The sequence below is a fragment of the Mesitornis unicolor genome, unplaced genomic scaffold, assembly GCF_000695765.1.
Source record: "Mesitornis unicolor isolate BGI_N332 unplaced genomic scaffold, ASM69576v1 scaffold3238, whole genome shotgun sequence".
NCBI lineage: Eukaryota > Metazoa > Chordata > Aves > Mesitornithiformes > Mesitornithidae > Mesitornis > Mesitornis unicolor.
In genome coordinates, this window is record NW_010199604.1 from 39,885 (window position 1) to 57,075 (window position 17,191).

General features: G+C 37.2%; 1 protein-coding gene across 1 annotated transcript; it reads left to right on the top strand.

Annotated features, from left to right (window-relative positions):
- Nucleotides 1-754: 754 nt before the first annotated feature.
- Nucleotides 755-16,873, top strand: LOC104544577 (F-box only protein 25-like; the record flags this gene model as incomplete). The annotated part of the gene is made up of 6 exons (XM_010189488.1): nt 755-891; nt 7,602-7,711; nt 9,032-9,081; nt 11,996-12,088; nt 15,846-15,939; nt 16,663-16,873. Coding segments are annotated over exons 1-6 (695 nt in total), but the record flags the coding sequence as incomplete, so codon positions are not given.
- Nucleotides 16,874-17,191: the final 318 nt, after the last annotated feature.

Here is a 17,191-nt window from a genome sequence, read left to right on the forward strand (position 1 = left end):
CAGCAAGGTTAGAGTCTTCAAAGTGTAGAAGACTGCTTTTCAGGAGTGAAGTGTCAGAAGTGAATCCCTGTTTTGAAAAAGGGTAGCAGAGCAGTGTTTGAATGATATAGCTGTGATGAATTGTGTCCTCTTTGTAGGAATTTCAGGAGATATTTCACAATTGACTTTATGTTGCAGTCTCCATTTGTCCTGGTATCCAGTTAGTAGCCCAGTGTGGGAGATGACCCTCAACAACTGAAAAATTATTTGGCAAAATGGAAATTCCTTTACTGAAACATCACTATAGAGTGTAATGCAAACTCAGTATTTATAAGTCTTATAAAAAATAAAAGGAGCAACATTGCTTTTGTGCCCTGTCAAACTGTTTTACAACCATTTATTAGTCAGGTCTCAAAATTGGTGATTTGTTTGATCATGGCAGAGCAGATTACAGAGGACACAATTTTGCTCATTTTGGTATCCTCCCCTTCCTAGACTACTGTGATTCTTTTGCTTATTCTCTAAAAGAACTAGGAAACTTATCTTGATTGAATAAATGCTGAAAGACAAGAAAAATGAGGTTACAGAATCAAAAATGTACTTGAGAAACCACTGAATCTATTTCTTAAAAGGATGCTCTTCAGATAACCTTATTTCCTTAAGGTAATCATTTTTTCTAAGGTTACATAGAAAACTAGAATAATGACAAGCTTTGCAACTTTTCTTAACAATTAAGTAATACACAAACTATCTTCTTGCTGGTTACAGAGAAAACATGCCATTTTTGGGCCAAGACTGGAGGTCCCCTGGATGGAGATGGGTTAAAACAGAAGATGGGTGGAAACGATGTGAACTCTTCAGTCCTGCACTTGAGGATGGGAATAATCAGCTGAATGAAATCAGTCACACTGTGTAAGTTTAAAATAAAAAAAGTGATTCTGCATGAATTAATATTAGGTGGGAATGCAATGAGTGTCTTAATTTCCATTTGGAATGCAAGTGTTGTTGGTAGATTGTATCATCAGCATATACTGGAAGAATACAGGTGCAGCCTTAGTTAGGCAGACAGGAGACCCCTGTGGAGACTGTCTGTCTTCTGTCACTGCTTCCTGAGTTACTTATTTTAGACAAACAGATCCCATCTAATGTTGTATATCTTTTAAAATAAATAAACTAAAAAAAACCAAACAAACTACCCCAACCATACAAAAAGCCTGTCCAGTACTATTTAAAGATAAAAGTGATACTTATAAATTGCAGATGCAGCAGGCATATTGGCATGCTACCTGGAAGTGAATGAAAACTCTCTGTTGATTAGGACCATTTGTGGCAGTCATATGTGACATGTGACTGCATGTGCTCCTGTAGAACAGGAGAGAAAGATACTAGTTAGATTGAGACTCAAAGAAAGTAATGCTTATGGCAAATGCTCACAGACTGATGTGATATAAATAGCTTTGTCCAAACAAATCTCTACTTGGTTTCTCCGCCAAGAAGTAATTCTCAGGGATAGCATTCTTGGTCATAAATTCCAGCATAATGTGTTCATAATGAAAGAAGGGAACACATTCAGTGTTTTTAGTCCAGTAAATGATACAGTAACTGATTTAGAGGAAATTTGCTGGCAAGCTAGGACTTGCTGTACTCCTACACCTGTGTTTTCTAAATTTGTGAAATAGGGCTCAGGAGAGTTATCAGGCAGTGAAGAATTATTATTAAGCTTATCTTGACCTACTGTTTTCTTCATGCCCTTTTTCTGTTCATTTGTTACTGATGTTATTTGGGCTTCTTTTCCCACACAGTCTGGCCATTGTGGATGCAAAAAACTCTTGTCTGAAAGACTGTTCAGTAAGTCTGCAACTTAAAAGTTGCCTTAAATACCTTTAAAAAATGTTTTCTTCCTTCTTTCATGTATTTTTAATAATTTAGTTGGCAAATGAAAGGAAATGCAGTTTAATTTTGATAGCTAGTTGAAAGAGCTTAGTATTAAACTCCCTTGGACTTGTCTTGCTAGAAACACAGATTTAATTTAAATCAGCTGTTTTTGGAAAGATAAGAGTATTAAAGTTCAGGACTAAAATAGATATATTAATTTTAAGGGACCGACAGTGAAATGCTCTGGAGGAAAAAGTTTTCATGTAATCTGAGGTGTTTCATGGTTTGGGTTTCTTAGGCTAACTCGCCAGTTTGTCAGAATGCCAAACTTGGGGACCAACCTGGTCTGCAGCAGATGTTCTCATCTGTAGCGTTTCTCCAGTTTCTCATCTTCATCTTGCATGTCTCCTACTTGGCGAAGCCAAACCACACCATATTCTGTAGCCCTATTTTTAAATTGTGCTTCTGTCTATTCAGTTACAAATATGTATTGTCCAAACTTAGACTACAGAATTGAAGCACTTCTTGGCAAAGTAGCACTACTTGGGAGTAATTTCACTACAGCTTGAACTATGACTGCAACTTGAACTTTGGATCTATGAGTTAACCTTTGCTGCTAAGCAGCAATTCGTGTCTATTTGCGCAATATTATAGAACAATTTAGGGTGGAAAGTACCTCTAGGGGTCATCTGGTACAAACATGTACTCAAAGCCCAGCTAACTGAGGTTGGCTTGTATAGGGCCTTGCCCAGTTGAGCTTTGTACATTTCCAAGAATGGAAATTCCTCTCTGAGCCTCTGTTGCAGTTACCCTCACTGCAGCGTTTTGTTGTTTTTTTTGCTTGGTTCATTTTGGGTGTTTTTTTTGTTTACTCATTCCCTCCCCCCCAATCCAATAAAAGTTTATCTTGCCACAGATTGTGTCCATTACCACTTGATTTATTACTGCCCACCTCCTCTAACCTTACAGTCTAGCTCTGTCTTCTATATACCCTCATATTAGATATTGACAGTAATCAGGTTTCCCTCCACCACTACCTCTTAACACTAAACAAGCTCAGTTCTCTTACCCTCATGCGTCAGATACTGCAGTGTCTAATCACCTCGGTATGTCCCCACTGGACTTGTTCCAGTATGCCAGCGTTTTTATTGTATTGAGGGGCCCCAAACTAGACACAGTACTGCAGATAAAGTTTCTCATGCCAAGTAAAGGGAGATGATTACTTCTTTCAGTCTGCAGGATACAGTTTAGTTAACTCAGACAAGGGTGCAGTTGGATTTTTACAACACGGGCACACTGCTGACCTGTATCCAGCTTGCTATTCACAAGACCCCTGACTCCTTTTCTGCAGAGCTGCTTCCTATCCAGTCTGTACCCAGCATATACCAGGGCATAGGTTGGATATATCCCACAAGCAGGGCTTCATATTGAAGTACAGTGGTGCGTTGTGTCTGATGTTGAACTGAGTAAGAATGAGACTTGATAAAATCCATCCATCCTTATGGAAAAAACATTTAGTAAACAGTAGGTAAGTATTTATTTGTTTGGTTTTCTAAACTGTCCTATGAGTAGAGATGATGGTGTATGCCAGTCTGGCTGTCCTAACAGGGTTTTATTTATTTTCAGCCATTAAATGAAATATCTTTTTTCACCAAAATATTCTGTAGAAGTCTGTGCTAAAGGTAGTACTGGAATATTATATTACAGGGAACAGTTAGGTCAGTTTTCCTAAAAATAAATAAATCTAGCTCTGTAGTTGACTGAAACCCTTCTTACTATTATTAGTATTATCTTTTGTGAGAGAAAGTATGGATTGAGATAACTTGCCAGATGTTCTCTCATCAATTACTAATATTTTCTCTTCACAAATTAAAAATCTACTCACAAACAGATTCAGAAACAAACCTTCAAGATATAGAAATAACTTAAATAATATCTTGCTATTACAGTATTATTTTTTACCTTATTCAATTAGTCATCCAGTGCCTTGGTGAATCCAGGTGAAAAATTAGTCAAAAACAGTGGACCTAATGATAACCATCCTTAAACATAATCACTTGTGCAGGAACAATTTAAATTATTTGGAATCATTCTTGAATAGTTGTAATTTAAATTAGTTTCATTTATGGAAGCTGAGATGGAAAAAATGAGACCCTCAGTTCTGTAGCTCTTATCGGGATAATTAATTTCACTATATAAGTGAGACGTGCCTTGTATTCAGGGTATACAGTAGCTGGAAATGTGGTTGCGGCTGTGCTCATTCGAGCTCTGGGGCTGAATGCTGGCCGTGATTGCCTGCAAGTTGTACCTTCAGGCACAGATGTGTATTTCCAGCGCTATGGCACTACGTCCTTGAACCTTGGTGGGGGAGAGAACAGCACTGCCTTACAGGATTGTGTGTAAATACCTCTTAATGGCCTGCAATTTAGGAGTAAAGGTGTCTTGCATTTTCCTTTTGAGGTAAAAGAAATAGAACCTGACTGATAAGAATTTCATGACGGTGATATTCCTTTTTTGTGTTAGGCTCTTATCAACTGCTTGGGCTGGCAGGGTAGTCATTTGAGTCTGTGGTGTCCCTTGTCAATTCTGTAAGCGAGATATGGTTTTCATGACAGTGGTTTTTTGCACTGGATAGAAGTCCTCGAATTTGATTCTAATCTTGGACAGCTTTGGTATTTTACAAATGTATTGTAATGTTATTTGGTGCAGGCACTTATCTCAGGATTTTTCATGCATGGTCAAGCTGTAAATGGCTTTGAGTCTCTTAAAATAGTGTCTCTGTAGGTAACTGCATGACCTGGGGGCATTCCTTCCTGCATGAGAAAAGCAGCAAGGGGGATGAGCAAGAATAGTTGGAGTTTGGATAGCCCTGCCTAGTTTTCCAGCATTTTTAGTGTCATACTCAAGAGATTATTTAAATATAACTGTTATGAAATTACTTTTTCAAAAAAGCTTAAATTCTTACATGCTCTATGTAGGGTATTGTAGTTCAAAGGACACCAGGAACATTGTTTCTTAGAAGCTTTAGAATAATTTTTTTATTAAGAAGTGCATGATCAAGGTAAGAAAGCAAGAGCAGCTGTAAACTGGCAGCATTATGTATGTGTTTAAATCCTTCCAGGTGCACACAGATGTCATGTGCAGTGTTATGGTAAAAACATTAAATTAAGGCATCTGTTAAACTGTATGGTATGTGCAGCACTTGATGTAGTTTCTTGTATCTTAGCTTGATGTTTGAGGGGGAGCAAGGGTTGTTTTTGGAAATGGTGGAGCAGCTTTGTTACTCATCAAGCAGCTTTCCAGATTTCTGGAAGGAAGGCTAACAGTTTCTGGGGAAGTGCCTGTATTTCTGTCCCATTCTTCTGATGCTTATGGGTCCCTTGCTTTCCTTTTCAATAAAAGACTTAAAATTTGACAAGAAGAATGGTGATGATTACAGATAAGTAGGGAAGAACTCTTCACATGAATTGGGACAGAACATGAGGCTCATATGAGAAGAACCTCAGAGATAACAGTCAAATTTGTCGTGTCTCTAAAGTGACATGAAGAATTCCAGGAATGTCACAGGCAAATCTGAATGTCAGACAAAGGTGCTTGAAATGACCCTCTTCGTATTCACAGTTCCTTGTAATAATTGACTGTCCTTGAGCTGCCTTGCTTGTTTATCTGATGCTTGAGGAAGTGTATATTAATGGAGAGGCTGAGGTGAGCTTTAAATCACTTCAGGTACCTTACTGATCTAAATTGCCTTCTAGGGACACTTCCTCTCCAGGAACAAAAGGTGGAATCCTGCCAGATTAACCTTCCTTTTCTAAAGCTGGCCTTGGAAATGCTGCCTCCCGTCCTCTCCCCATTGCACTGGGTCAGTGGGAACGGGATGTTTCTGCTCTGCCTGAATTGTACTGCAGGGTATATCAGGCCGTATCTCTCTAGCCTGGTGTCTGTTAGGATGATAAAGTGAGGTCTGGGAGCTTTGGGCTCTGAATCTGCAGCATGTTTTCTGATTCTGCAATACGTTCTCACGTGTTGTGGCAATGCAATCAATATGCTAAAACACAGTTAAATTAATTATTAAAAAGGTACTTTCTTTATGATAACTTTGGGGAACAAAAACAATGTTACATCAAGTAAGGTGTCAGTGCTGGTGTTCTGCTTCTGTCAGTTGTCAGTTCTTTTTCTCCAAACTCCTTTGCTGTTTGACCAGATCTGGTATTTGGCACTGTTGCATAGAATATTGAAGTTGTTGGGTCTTTATTTGCTGCTCATGGTAAGACATGAACTAAGGCATGGATTGAACTCTGTCTGAAGGCACACGTAAGTTAGCTTTTTTCAGGATTTAAATCCAAGATGAAAACAACTTTGAGTCTTCTCAACTTGTGTATCTTTAGGCTGAACTAGCATTTACTGATTAGAGCAATTAAAAACCACAAAGTTTTTTTTTACGGTGTTTAGTTATCCTCCTCACCAGGTGGTTCAAGCCTGAAAATTTTAACTGTATAAACTAGTAGCAATGAACTAATATAATTGGATCCTTTGCAACTTGTTGCCCAGGTACAGGTTATTTTTTAATTAACTGGTGTCCCTCAGTTTTACAATGTTCAGCTGTTGCTGGTGCAGTTTGAAGTTCAAACTGACATTAATAGAGTAATCTGGCAAATTCACATTAAAAAATAGTAATGAATGGGAAGGATTTTGTATACAGCTTTCTTGTTAAAGAATAATAACAGGGAAAGAAAATAGTCCTACAGCTAAGTTTTACTACCACATATGCTTAGTTATTCTGCTTGTCTGTGCAAGACTGTGGCCTTCATCTGAAGTATCTTCCTTCTCTGTGCTGAAAAAATGAACACCAGTTGTTATCTGTATTGCTGTTCTTTAAAATTATCTGCAGGAATGGAAAGCAAAACCTTATGCAACTGTGTAGACTTTATGTAGCACAGGAGGTTTTGTCATGTATATGAATTTTTTAAAGGTCGGTTTATAAAATAGAATTTTTTTAATAGTTTCTTTATATATGTTTATACATTTTATATGTATATATACTCACACTATCTCTATAGACACTATATGTGTGTGTGTGTATAATTATTCAGTATAGTCCTCAGTGTTAGTTTACATAGTTAACTGTCAGAAGTGATACAGGTGTAGTTAATTCTCTCTGGGAGAAAGGTGGATAGACCACATGGTTCTTGATGCCCTACAAATCATAGGTGTCACAATGCTGTTTTACCAAAATTACATATGGTGTTGTGAATTGGGCATTTATTAAAAGAGACTTTCTTTGCCCCAAAGCTGACAGCAGTAGGAGATGTCTATGCTGGTGTTCTGTCTATGCGAGGATGTGCAGTAATTTTGCATTGACTTTTACCTGTGAGCATGGCTTTTCAAGGGATAGGTCCATTTCAAATAATGAACTTCTGTACACTAAAGCTTTGCAGGCAGACAGTTGTCCAGCTAGTACTGTCATCTGATTAGTCCTTCCTAGATGTCAGTAATGACTTACAAGATACCTATATTAGGAAGATGCTTCTGTATATTTAATCACTTTGACATAAAATTGAACCTCACAGGGAAGAAAAGAGCAAGACAGCTTCTCTCTTGAGATGCATGTTGCTATAGACCATCAGGTAGAAGAACATAATTTAATTTTTTTTTTACAGCTGGCAGACTTTAATGCAGAGAATTACAAGCTGTATGCATCTTAAATATTTAATCACTGCTGTTCTAATTAGATGTGTTTATTTCAGCATCTTAACTGGTGATGATGAAGATGAAGAAATATACAGTTCTGAAGATTGTGAGTTTGCAGCCAAGAAAAGGAAAAAAGATCATTTTAGGAATAACACAGATTCGCAGTGTAAGGCTGTTTTTTGGGGTTTTTTTGTTTGGGTTTTTTGTTTTTGTTTTCATTTATTTTGGAAGACTCTTGTAGGTTCAGTGAATATTATAATAGCCATTCATTTATATTCATCTATAGAGTACACTTCTGAGTTATGTTTACTTCTGTATTGGCAACAAATTTTGGTGTCAGAAGTGATACATTTTAATTGAACTGTTGCATTAATCATCTGTTGTGCGATTATTTTTTTTCCTAAAGATCCAAAGGCAATTCACTTAAGAACAGTAATTCCTGAATAATAAATGTCTTTGTTTTGTTCTGTGGACTGGTTTTAAATTAAACTCTTCTAGATGCTTATGGAAGCTTCTGCTTACTAAAGCAGGTGTCTTATTTTTTGCTTAATTCAAATTCTGATTAGTGATACAGCTCTAGAATCAGATCATAAATAAATATATTTTGTCACAATATCTGTAGTTCTTGGTAAAGACTTTATCAGTATTGAATTTCTTGGGGAAAAAAGTCCCCTTTTTAAAATAAAAATATCAAAGCCATTCTTATCAGGTCTAATTTTTAAAAGATCATCTGTACTTTAGACTGCAAATATGTGTATGTCAGCAAGTAAACTTGCTGAAGTAGAGTAGATGTGAAAAGTAAGTTGATAAAGCAACTTTTTGGTGTTTCTAACTCTGATCTTGAAATGATTTCCATTATTTGTATATTCCTGAAATTGAGCATAAAGCATGTCAAAAGATTCAAGTGGCTACACATAAAAGCATACTTTCATTTATCAACTTACCAGACTTCTGAAAGCTTAAGGGCTGCCTAATTGCCTTTATCAGACTTGTGTAGTTGACTTCCCTGCAGCATCCTGCAAATAGTTGAACCAAGTGCATGCAGAGCAGGCACCTTTATGGGAAAGAATACATTAGAGGGGTAGAGTGTTGAGGAATGAAAAGGTTGCTCATTTCTTTACTTTCCTATGTTAAACACCAAGGAGCGTGTTAGATTAAGAAAGATCAGCGGTTCTGTAGGAGAAATTGACTGCTGTTGATACACAGTCAACAAAACTTGTGCTACATCTGCCAGGTGTGTGCCAACTGTTATGTTTTGTTTATAAAATTATCTCACTCTTCCTTTATTTCATTGAAGCATATAACTTCTGAAAATTTGTAGTCATCTTTTCTAGCCTTTATAAACTTCCTTCATTAAAACTGTTCTACCATCTCTCCTATCTTGTGAAGCATTTTATTGAGAATGGTCTGTTTTGTTCAGTTTCTTTCTAGAAGACATTCCCTAAAGGGGAAGCCTAAAAATGCTTACATTTTGTTTTTATTTTAGGTTTTTATCGTGAAAAGTGGATTTATGTTCATAAAGAAAGCACCAGGGAGGTAAGTCTTGCATACTGTGGGTCAATTCCTATAATCTTTGTGCTGCTTAATTGACAATTAGTATATTTAAAAAAAACTATTTGTGCTGTGTGGTCTTAGGGGCTATATTCACCTCTCTCTTCATTGGTAACATTACATCTGCACATGGTGAGGCAAAGGCAGCAAGCAAAATGACGTATGTGGGTTGTTGTGGCAGAGATGTAGAAACTTGCAAGAATGGACATAATAGTTCTCCACTACTTCTCCGAGTCCATCTCAATATACACTACCTTTATGGTGTGTCTTTGAACTACAATGGAAAGTATTTGTAAAATCAGAGTAGTGTCTCCAAAGAAGGTGTCTGCAGGCAGCTACTTGATATTTTGGAATACTGATGTAAATTTTAATAAAAGTAAGTAAAACTTCAGTTCTACTTTTGCAGAAGTTGGTGCATGACTGATGTCTGACTATTTGCTTGGGTTTCGTGTCCTTTCAGAGTGTGTACAAAGTATGTTGGTATACCATTTAGCTTATTCTTGTCGCTGCTGCTGTCTTCTAATAATTGACCATTCATCTTTCCTGTTTAAAAAAAAAAAACAAACCCAACAATCCAAAAAAACCCAAACAAACAAAACCAAACACAACAAAAAAAACCCAAAACAACAAAAATCCCAAGGACGGTTAGAATTAATCACTGGTCTTTTTCAAGTAATTCCTTGTATAAATTCAAAGTTGAAAGTAGCAGAATGAAAAATTAGCAAGGAATAAGTACACTTGAACAAAAACTCAGAGCAACAATTTAAGTTAATCTAAAACACAACTTACAGAGGTTCTAATTCTCCTTACGGGTTGTGTAATTTTACTTGAGTTTGAAATGGCTAAGTCTTGCAACTAGAAACTTTTTTTTTCCAAAATGGAGACTAATTTTTAGGGCAAAATAACAAGAGTAGGAAGGTCTTGATAAGAAGCCTGTGAACCGTGCTGTAGGAAAGCACTGAAAACAAATAAAAGCAAAAAAAAGTGCAAGTGTATGTCTGAAATGAAGTAGGAGATGCTCTTTGAGTAATTTTATCCTGATAGTACATTGGGAAAGGTACAACTGAAGCCACATAGAAATGTGCTTCCAGCTGTTCAAGAGAGTTCTCGTGTCAAAGTATTTAAGTGTGGCCTTCTGATAACTGTTTAGCCGGAGAACAGCCACAAATATTTAACAACAATATGTCAACGAAAGTTTTGTTGTCTGCAAGTGTTGATTCACTGCTGTTAGTCAGCTGTTCTGGTTTGACCCCAGCTGGCTATAAGCCCCATCCAGCAGCTCACTAACTCCCCTGTCTTAGGGGGATGGGAGAGAGAATCAGAAGAGTAAAACTGAGAAACCTCATGGGCTGAGATAAAGACAGTTTAATAGGTAAAGCAAAAACTACACATGCAAGCAAAATGAAATGAGAAACTCATTCACTACTTCCCATTGGCAGGTGTTCAGCCATCTCCGGGACAACAGGGTTCCATCAGGAATAACAGTTACTGGGGAAGACAAATGCTGTAGCTCCAAACATCCCTCCCTTCCTCCTCCTTCCCCCAGCTTTATATGTTGAGTGTGTTGACATATGGTATGGGATATCCCTTTGGTCAGTTGGGGCCAGCTGTCCCAGCTGTGTCCCCTCCCAACTTCTTGTGCACCCCCAGCCTACTCACTGGTGGGGTGAGAAGCAGAAAAGGCCTTGACTCTGTGTAAGCACTGCTCAGCAATAATGAAAATATCCCTGCATTATCAATACTGTTTCTAGCACAAATCCAAAGCATAACCCCATACAAGCTACTAGAAAGAAAATTACCTCAGTCAAAACAAGTACACTAACCACATTGTGTATATTCTGAAGTATGCAGCAGGCTTGGATCTCAGGTATATTAACTGCATGAGCAAGCAATAACATCCTGAATTTAGTCATTAAATGATAGGCAGTAATTACCACCACTCTGCAGTGAACAGTTAACTGGCTCCTGTCCAGCTGTGGTACATCCAGGGTAAGCTTTCACTGGGTTGCAAAAAGGAATGTTAAGTTGTACTGCCATCTTTTCACCATCATATAATTCACTGAGGAAGGAATGAACTTCAAATAATTATATATCCCCTCCTATTCCCTGGGCTGATAAGCCATATTAGCACACTGCTCTGCATGTGTCTCTTCCACCAGTTGTAGGCTTTTTCTGACCTCGTTATATTTGCTCCAAGGATCCTGAGTGGCTTTATGGCTCTAAATTTACTCAGCTTATGTGATCCCATGTCATTTCAGGCTGCTACTGCCACCTTAAGTAGTTCCACAACAGCCTCTGAAACTCCCATTTTCACCTTAAGACACTTGTGCGGAAGCACCAAAAGAAAATGCAATTTCTCTTGCTCTTGGTACCTAAGAAAAATTATGCCTGAACTTTTAGCATCCAGAAAATAAATTCTAGATGTTGAGGCCATTTGCTCTTCCAATTCCAGGAGCAAGGAGCTGTGTTCTTACTCTCAAATGTGAACATAAACTCAGTTAACGTTTTTGGTTATAAGCTCAGACCGCTGTCCAAACAAGCTCTACCTTGTGCTGAGGCAAATAAGCAGCGTGATAGCCATGAGAGAGTACCGGCATTGTGGTCAGGCAATAGTGGAGCAGACTCCCAGGACACTCAGATACCAGTGATTACAGATTGCTTGATTAGTGTGGATTTAAAGTCCTTGCTGTTGAATAATATTGCCTATGTAGCTGTTAGTTCCAAATAGCATATCTGGTTTCATTTGTTCTACAAGAAATTATATAAATCTTCAGTTAAGACACATTATATATTCAGGGAGCATGGTATACACAAGTATCAGTTGCACGGTAGAGTGCTTTTCCAAATATTTTCCTCAATTTTATCTTTGTGTTTAAAGTGGTTTTATTCCTCTTCTCAGAGACATGGCTATTGCACTTTGGGAGAAGCTTTTAACCGCTTAGACTTTTCAAGTGCCATTCAGGACATCAGAAGGTTCAATTACGTGGTCAAAGTAAGGTCGTTATTTTCTATGCGTATTTTAAAAATGCACTTGCTAATGTGCCTGTGTGTACAAAAGAAATAATACTGCTCTGAACAGCTGATGATTTGTGACTGTATAAATATTCCGCTTGTATGTAATTTATACTGCACAAATGAGCAATTTTTCTTTGGTGAAAACTTGTTCTGTTGTTCTATGAAAGCCTGTAGCTTGAGGAGGATGGTGATGGCTGGTGTCCTATGTATTTACAAGGAAATACTGATGGTAGTTTTAGTCATTGTTCATCACTCTGGGTAGTGAACCCTCTCTAGTCCCAAATTTTTTTTGTTACCTAACTTGAGGTAGTAAAGTGCTTGTCCCAAATCCTAGAGAAGCTCAAAATGTGAGACATACTGGTACTAGAGTTCAGTTCAGTGGTGAGGCGGTTCACAAATAATGTGGTCGTTGTAATGTGTCCAGAGCTTGAAGAGACACAAATCAAAATTAAATAAACATACCAGGAGAACAACCTTACCACTAGGCTGTGGTATATTTGGAGAAAGAACATGTTCTACCCATCCTTGTGAAGCTGAGACAATGTATTATGCTTCCAGAAAAACAAGAGATGTGGGACCAAAGGAAACAAAGCAGAAAGGATTTGCTTCCAGGCTAGTGCTTAGGGTTCTTGCCTGTTTTTATTCCCCTCGCAGATTTTTTGGTATATGTACACATCATGGCTTAGAACATTGCTTTTTAATGCTGTTTTGGGAGCAGAAACAAGAACCTTGATCTTTCCCCTATTTTTCAGCCTTGAACAATAGGGAGGGAAAAAAAGCACCTAAAAAAGATGGATTGTGTTATAAATGAGGTCTACCTTGAGTGCCTCACTTGAATGGTAAACAGGTAGAATGAATCCAGAACTATATTTTTATGTGTTTTTTTTTGAATGCTGCAGTGCCTAAAAGCTGTGTTGCTCAAAACAGTTGATTGTAACAAAGTGCAGGGTCTAGCATAAGCACATTAACCAGTTTCCCTTCTTTTAATCAAATATACAATGACAGGTTTAGTTAGCCAGGCTTAGGATTGTTGAGGAAGGGGCAATACTTTAAAATTCAGAAATTTGGCTTTGTGATGCAAACTGTTACTAGAGTTATGGTAGACCCTGAGCAGTCAGACTTCCAAAATCCTTTTAACATTTTAGAATGTATTTGAAATTTTTTCAAATATTAGAATTGTTTTACAATTACAAAAACTTAATTAAATCTCTGTATCCATTCCTCTGAGGTGATGGAGGCAAACTGACTTAGCAGCAGGTACAGAAACTGTACATCTAAGACCTTAAAATTTACTGAGCTGCTAATAAACATGATCAATACGAATGACAGCTGCTCCTCATTCTGTAGCTATACAGACTTGAGTAACACTTGTGGTGTTGTATCTAATAAATTAAAACATCTGTGTGGATGTCAGTAATATGTGAAGTTGCAACAGATATTTGTTTTATTTGCTCTAGCAAGTTTTAAGCCAGTCAGCTGTGTGCAGCTCAGTGCAACTGGCACCTAACGGAAGAAGCAGGTCATCCCATGTCTATCTGCTTTATACGAGTTCTCATTTACTTCCCTGAAGCTTCTAATGGTGATGTTTTGTGTAGAGCTCATATAATGCAGTGCAGCAGTTCCTATTTCTCCTCTAAGAATTACTCCTAGATACGCATGAACACAATGATGATTACTTTTATATATGTTGTTCTGCTTGTTGCATTTAAGATACAAGATATAAATCAAGACTTTTTTAAAAAAATAAAAAAATACTAAGCCCTACTCTTCTTTGATCCCAGACCACCAAGATGATTTTTTGATTCTCCAACTAACTAAAATCCTCCTAATCATTAAACTACTAAAATTTCATAGATGTCTGCCCAAGACCCTTTTAGCGTGGGCAGGAGGGTGAGGAGGTAGGTTGAGGTGTTTTTCTCGTGCTTGTTTGTGCTGTAGTATAATAACAATTTATTGGCTGTTAAATATGAGATACATTGAGCTTGATATGTATAGTCTTTTTTCTAAATGCTTTCATTTGAATAAGGAATTGATCCATTCAAGTTATAATCTCTAGTAAGCCATGGCTATGCACGTATCAGTAAGACTCAACTCGTGTCAGATCCTTATACTTGTGCACCTGCTAAAATTGTCTTAATCCTTACATATTAACTTTCACTGAAATTGGAATCTCCATTAAAATCAGCCAAGTGGAGTTTGCTTCTCTTATTTGATTGTTAGTCAGAGTGACAGAACTGATTTTTTTTAAATTAATCAAGAGAAATGTACATACTTGCTTGAATTGGCAAACTGCCGGAGACCTCTAGGTGTGCTCTAAATTGTTCCTCAAACTGAAAGGCTTTGAAGATGCCAAGAAAAAGAGTTCCTGATATCTAGGCTCAAAAACTGTATAAATAGATTGCTTGTATTTAAATACATCAGGAGGATTATTTCCTCCTTTCATAGCACATAATGTTTTGTCAGGGATCATGCAGTGAAGCCAGAAGGAACATTATTAAATCAGGGAGAGAACAGGTGTATTCTCTCTTCCTCCAAAGGAAAATTAATGTTGAGTGCAGTGTTAAATCAGTGTTTTAGAAATGAAGATACAAAATAACTTATGGCAGGCTTAGTCTTTGTTCACCCTCTGTGCCAGTTGTTGATGCTGTCCTATAAAGTGTGGCTCTGCAGGTTGGTATTTAGAGTGCTCTGTAGGGGATGCTGGTTTCTGCTCCCTGCCTTCCCTTTCTGCTGTATTGAGAGCACTTGTTCCAAACTCAGCATTATGAATCGCAATTGTAAAGCTCAGTGTTGCACTTCTAAACATTGCAATGCTGTCATAACATCGAAGTCTTTCTTGTTTCATTCTAAGAGACCATTTTTTTTTGTTGAAGAGGCAATGCTCTTTATCAGCTACAAAACTGAATCTAGTATGTAAAAGCAAAGGAGTATGAATGGAGCAAGGGCTGCTGCTAGTAGCTAAAGCTTTGCATTAATGTGCAGTGAGAACTTCAGCTATTCTGGTTACGTTTCCCTGGACAATTCGTACTGTTCTCATCACACATAGTGGTTCCAGAGAGAAATGTGTGGACAGTTAGGGACAGTTAGGAGATCTGTTAGTCGGAAGGAAAAGTTAAGGAAATGTTACTGGTACAGTATGTATGCTTGCTCATTATTAGATTACTATGGTTTCTTCTACCAGGGACCTGGCTGTGAGAGTAATACAGATTATTTTTTTTTCTAACAATTTAGGTAAGATACAGCATTTCCCCTTCATGAGCAGGAAGTAGTGCAGTAAGTCCATCACATTTCAGTTGTACCAGTATGATACTCTCCCTGAGAAAGAGGAAGTTGGGTAGTGGGTGCCAGTTCAGAGTGATGTTCCCAGCTACAAAATCTGTTGGGGGATTCAGGACCTAACCGCATCAAAGACCACATTTCTATTTGAGCTTCTAAAACAGACTCCCTGCATTGTTTCATTACAGCTTATAAAGACTATATATCGTGTGCTCTATTGGAAATAAACACTAGTATTTATATAGTGTTTTGAAAATGTACATCTCTTCATGAGTTGTTCATGGGATACCAGTGGGACTGCCTAAAGCTTTTCACGTTTGTCTTGCTTCATTTTCTGAACTCTGTAGTTATGTTTTCATGAAATATAGTTACAATGCTCTAGGCTTTTGTACTGAAATTGTGTATATTAAACCATCTTTACTTCTGTAATTATTCCAGTTTTTAATTCTTTGTTCTAGCTTTTGCAGTTAATTGCAAAGTCCCAGTTAACTTCACTGAGTGGCGCAGCACAGAAAAACTACTTTAGCATTTTGGACAAAATTGTGCAGAAGGGTAAGACCTAAGGTTTTGTAATCTGCTTGTTTAGACTTAATTGTGGTGACTGAGCTATCAGTTGATTTTATTTTTTTTATTAGCTTCATTACTGTTTTTACATTGTAAGACAAAGCAATAGCAAATTTAATTACTGAAAGGTTTCATACTCCCCATCCCACAGTTGCAATAAGTTGTTTTCTCTCGATTATCAAATCATGTCTGTTGAAACAGATTGGTGAAGTTAAATGACAATTAGAGTATATTCAGAAACAATTGGTTACTATTAAATTATACTCTTTATGAGTATGTGGAAGCTTTCAGATGAGTAACGTGTTTGTCTTTTAGTTTGCGTGATGTACTGAGATTTGAAGTACATAATTGCTTTTCTTTATTGTTTATATGTTTAAAAAAAATTCTGGTAACCACACTAAGTAGAGATGTATTACTATCAACTTTGAACAGAAGAAATTGGATTTATAACTAGTTGTTCAGCATTAAGTTTATTAAATGCATAGCATGAAATGTTACATTGGATGTGCCTGTGAAATTGTTACTTACTGGTCTGGCGCTTATGAAACAGCATTAATGAATATCATGTTAGGAATATGGGCAGCTATTTGCACACAAACAGTTAAGTTGTAATTAATTCTTCTTTAAAAAGTGTTGATTAGCTTGAGCTAACTCTATTTGCTTGGTTAACTCGCTTAACAAAAATTATATTTGGTTTGCTTTGTTTTCCAGTCATGGAAGACCAATATAACCCGCGATTAATCAAAGATCTTCTGCAGGACCTGAGTTCTACTCTCTGTATACTGATTAGGGGAGTAGGAAAATCTGTGTTGGTGGGCAACATCAATATTTGGATTTGCCGATTAGAAACTGTCCTCCTGTGGCAACAACAACTAAAAAACCTTCAGATGGACAAGGTAAATAATGCTAAAGAAATAATTTGGTGAGGGGAATTATAGTGAACATTGGTTTATGAATAGCATGTGAACAAAGTTTCAAATATATCTTAAACACCTTTGTCTTCTTTGTTTTAGAGGAGTAATATGAAGTCGGTGAAATAGAATCAACTTCATTTTCTAATGTTGTAGTAACTATTTTCTAATGAGGGCTGCTGCAGTGCCTGTAATACTGGTTTCGGGTAGAGATGTAGAGGTTTAATTGTTTTCTCACCCAAATAATTTTCAAAATGTTTGTAGATTGTCAGAGATGGAAAAAAACCAGCAATTTTACCTGGCTGAGGTCATTGCCGGACCATTCTCCA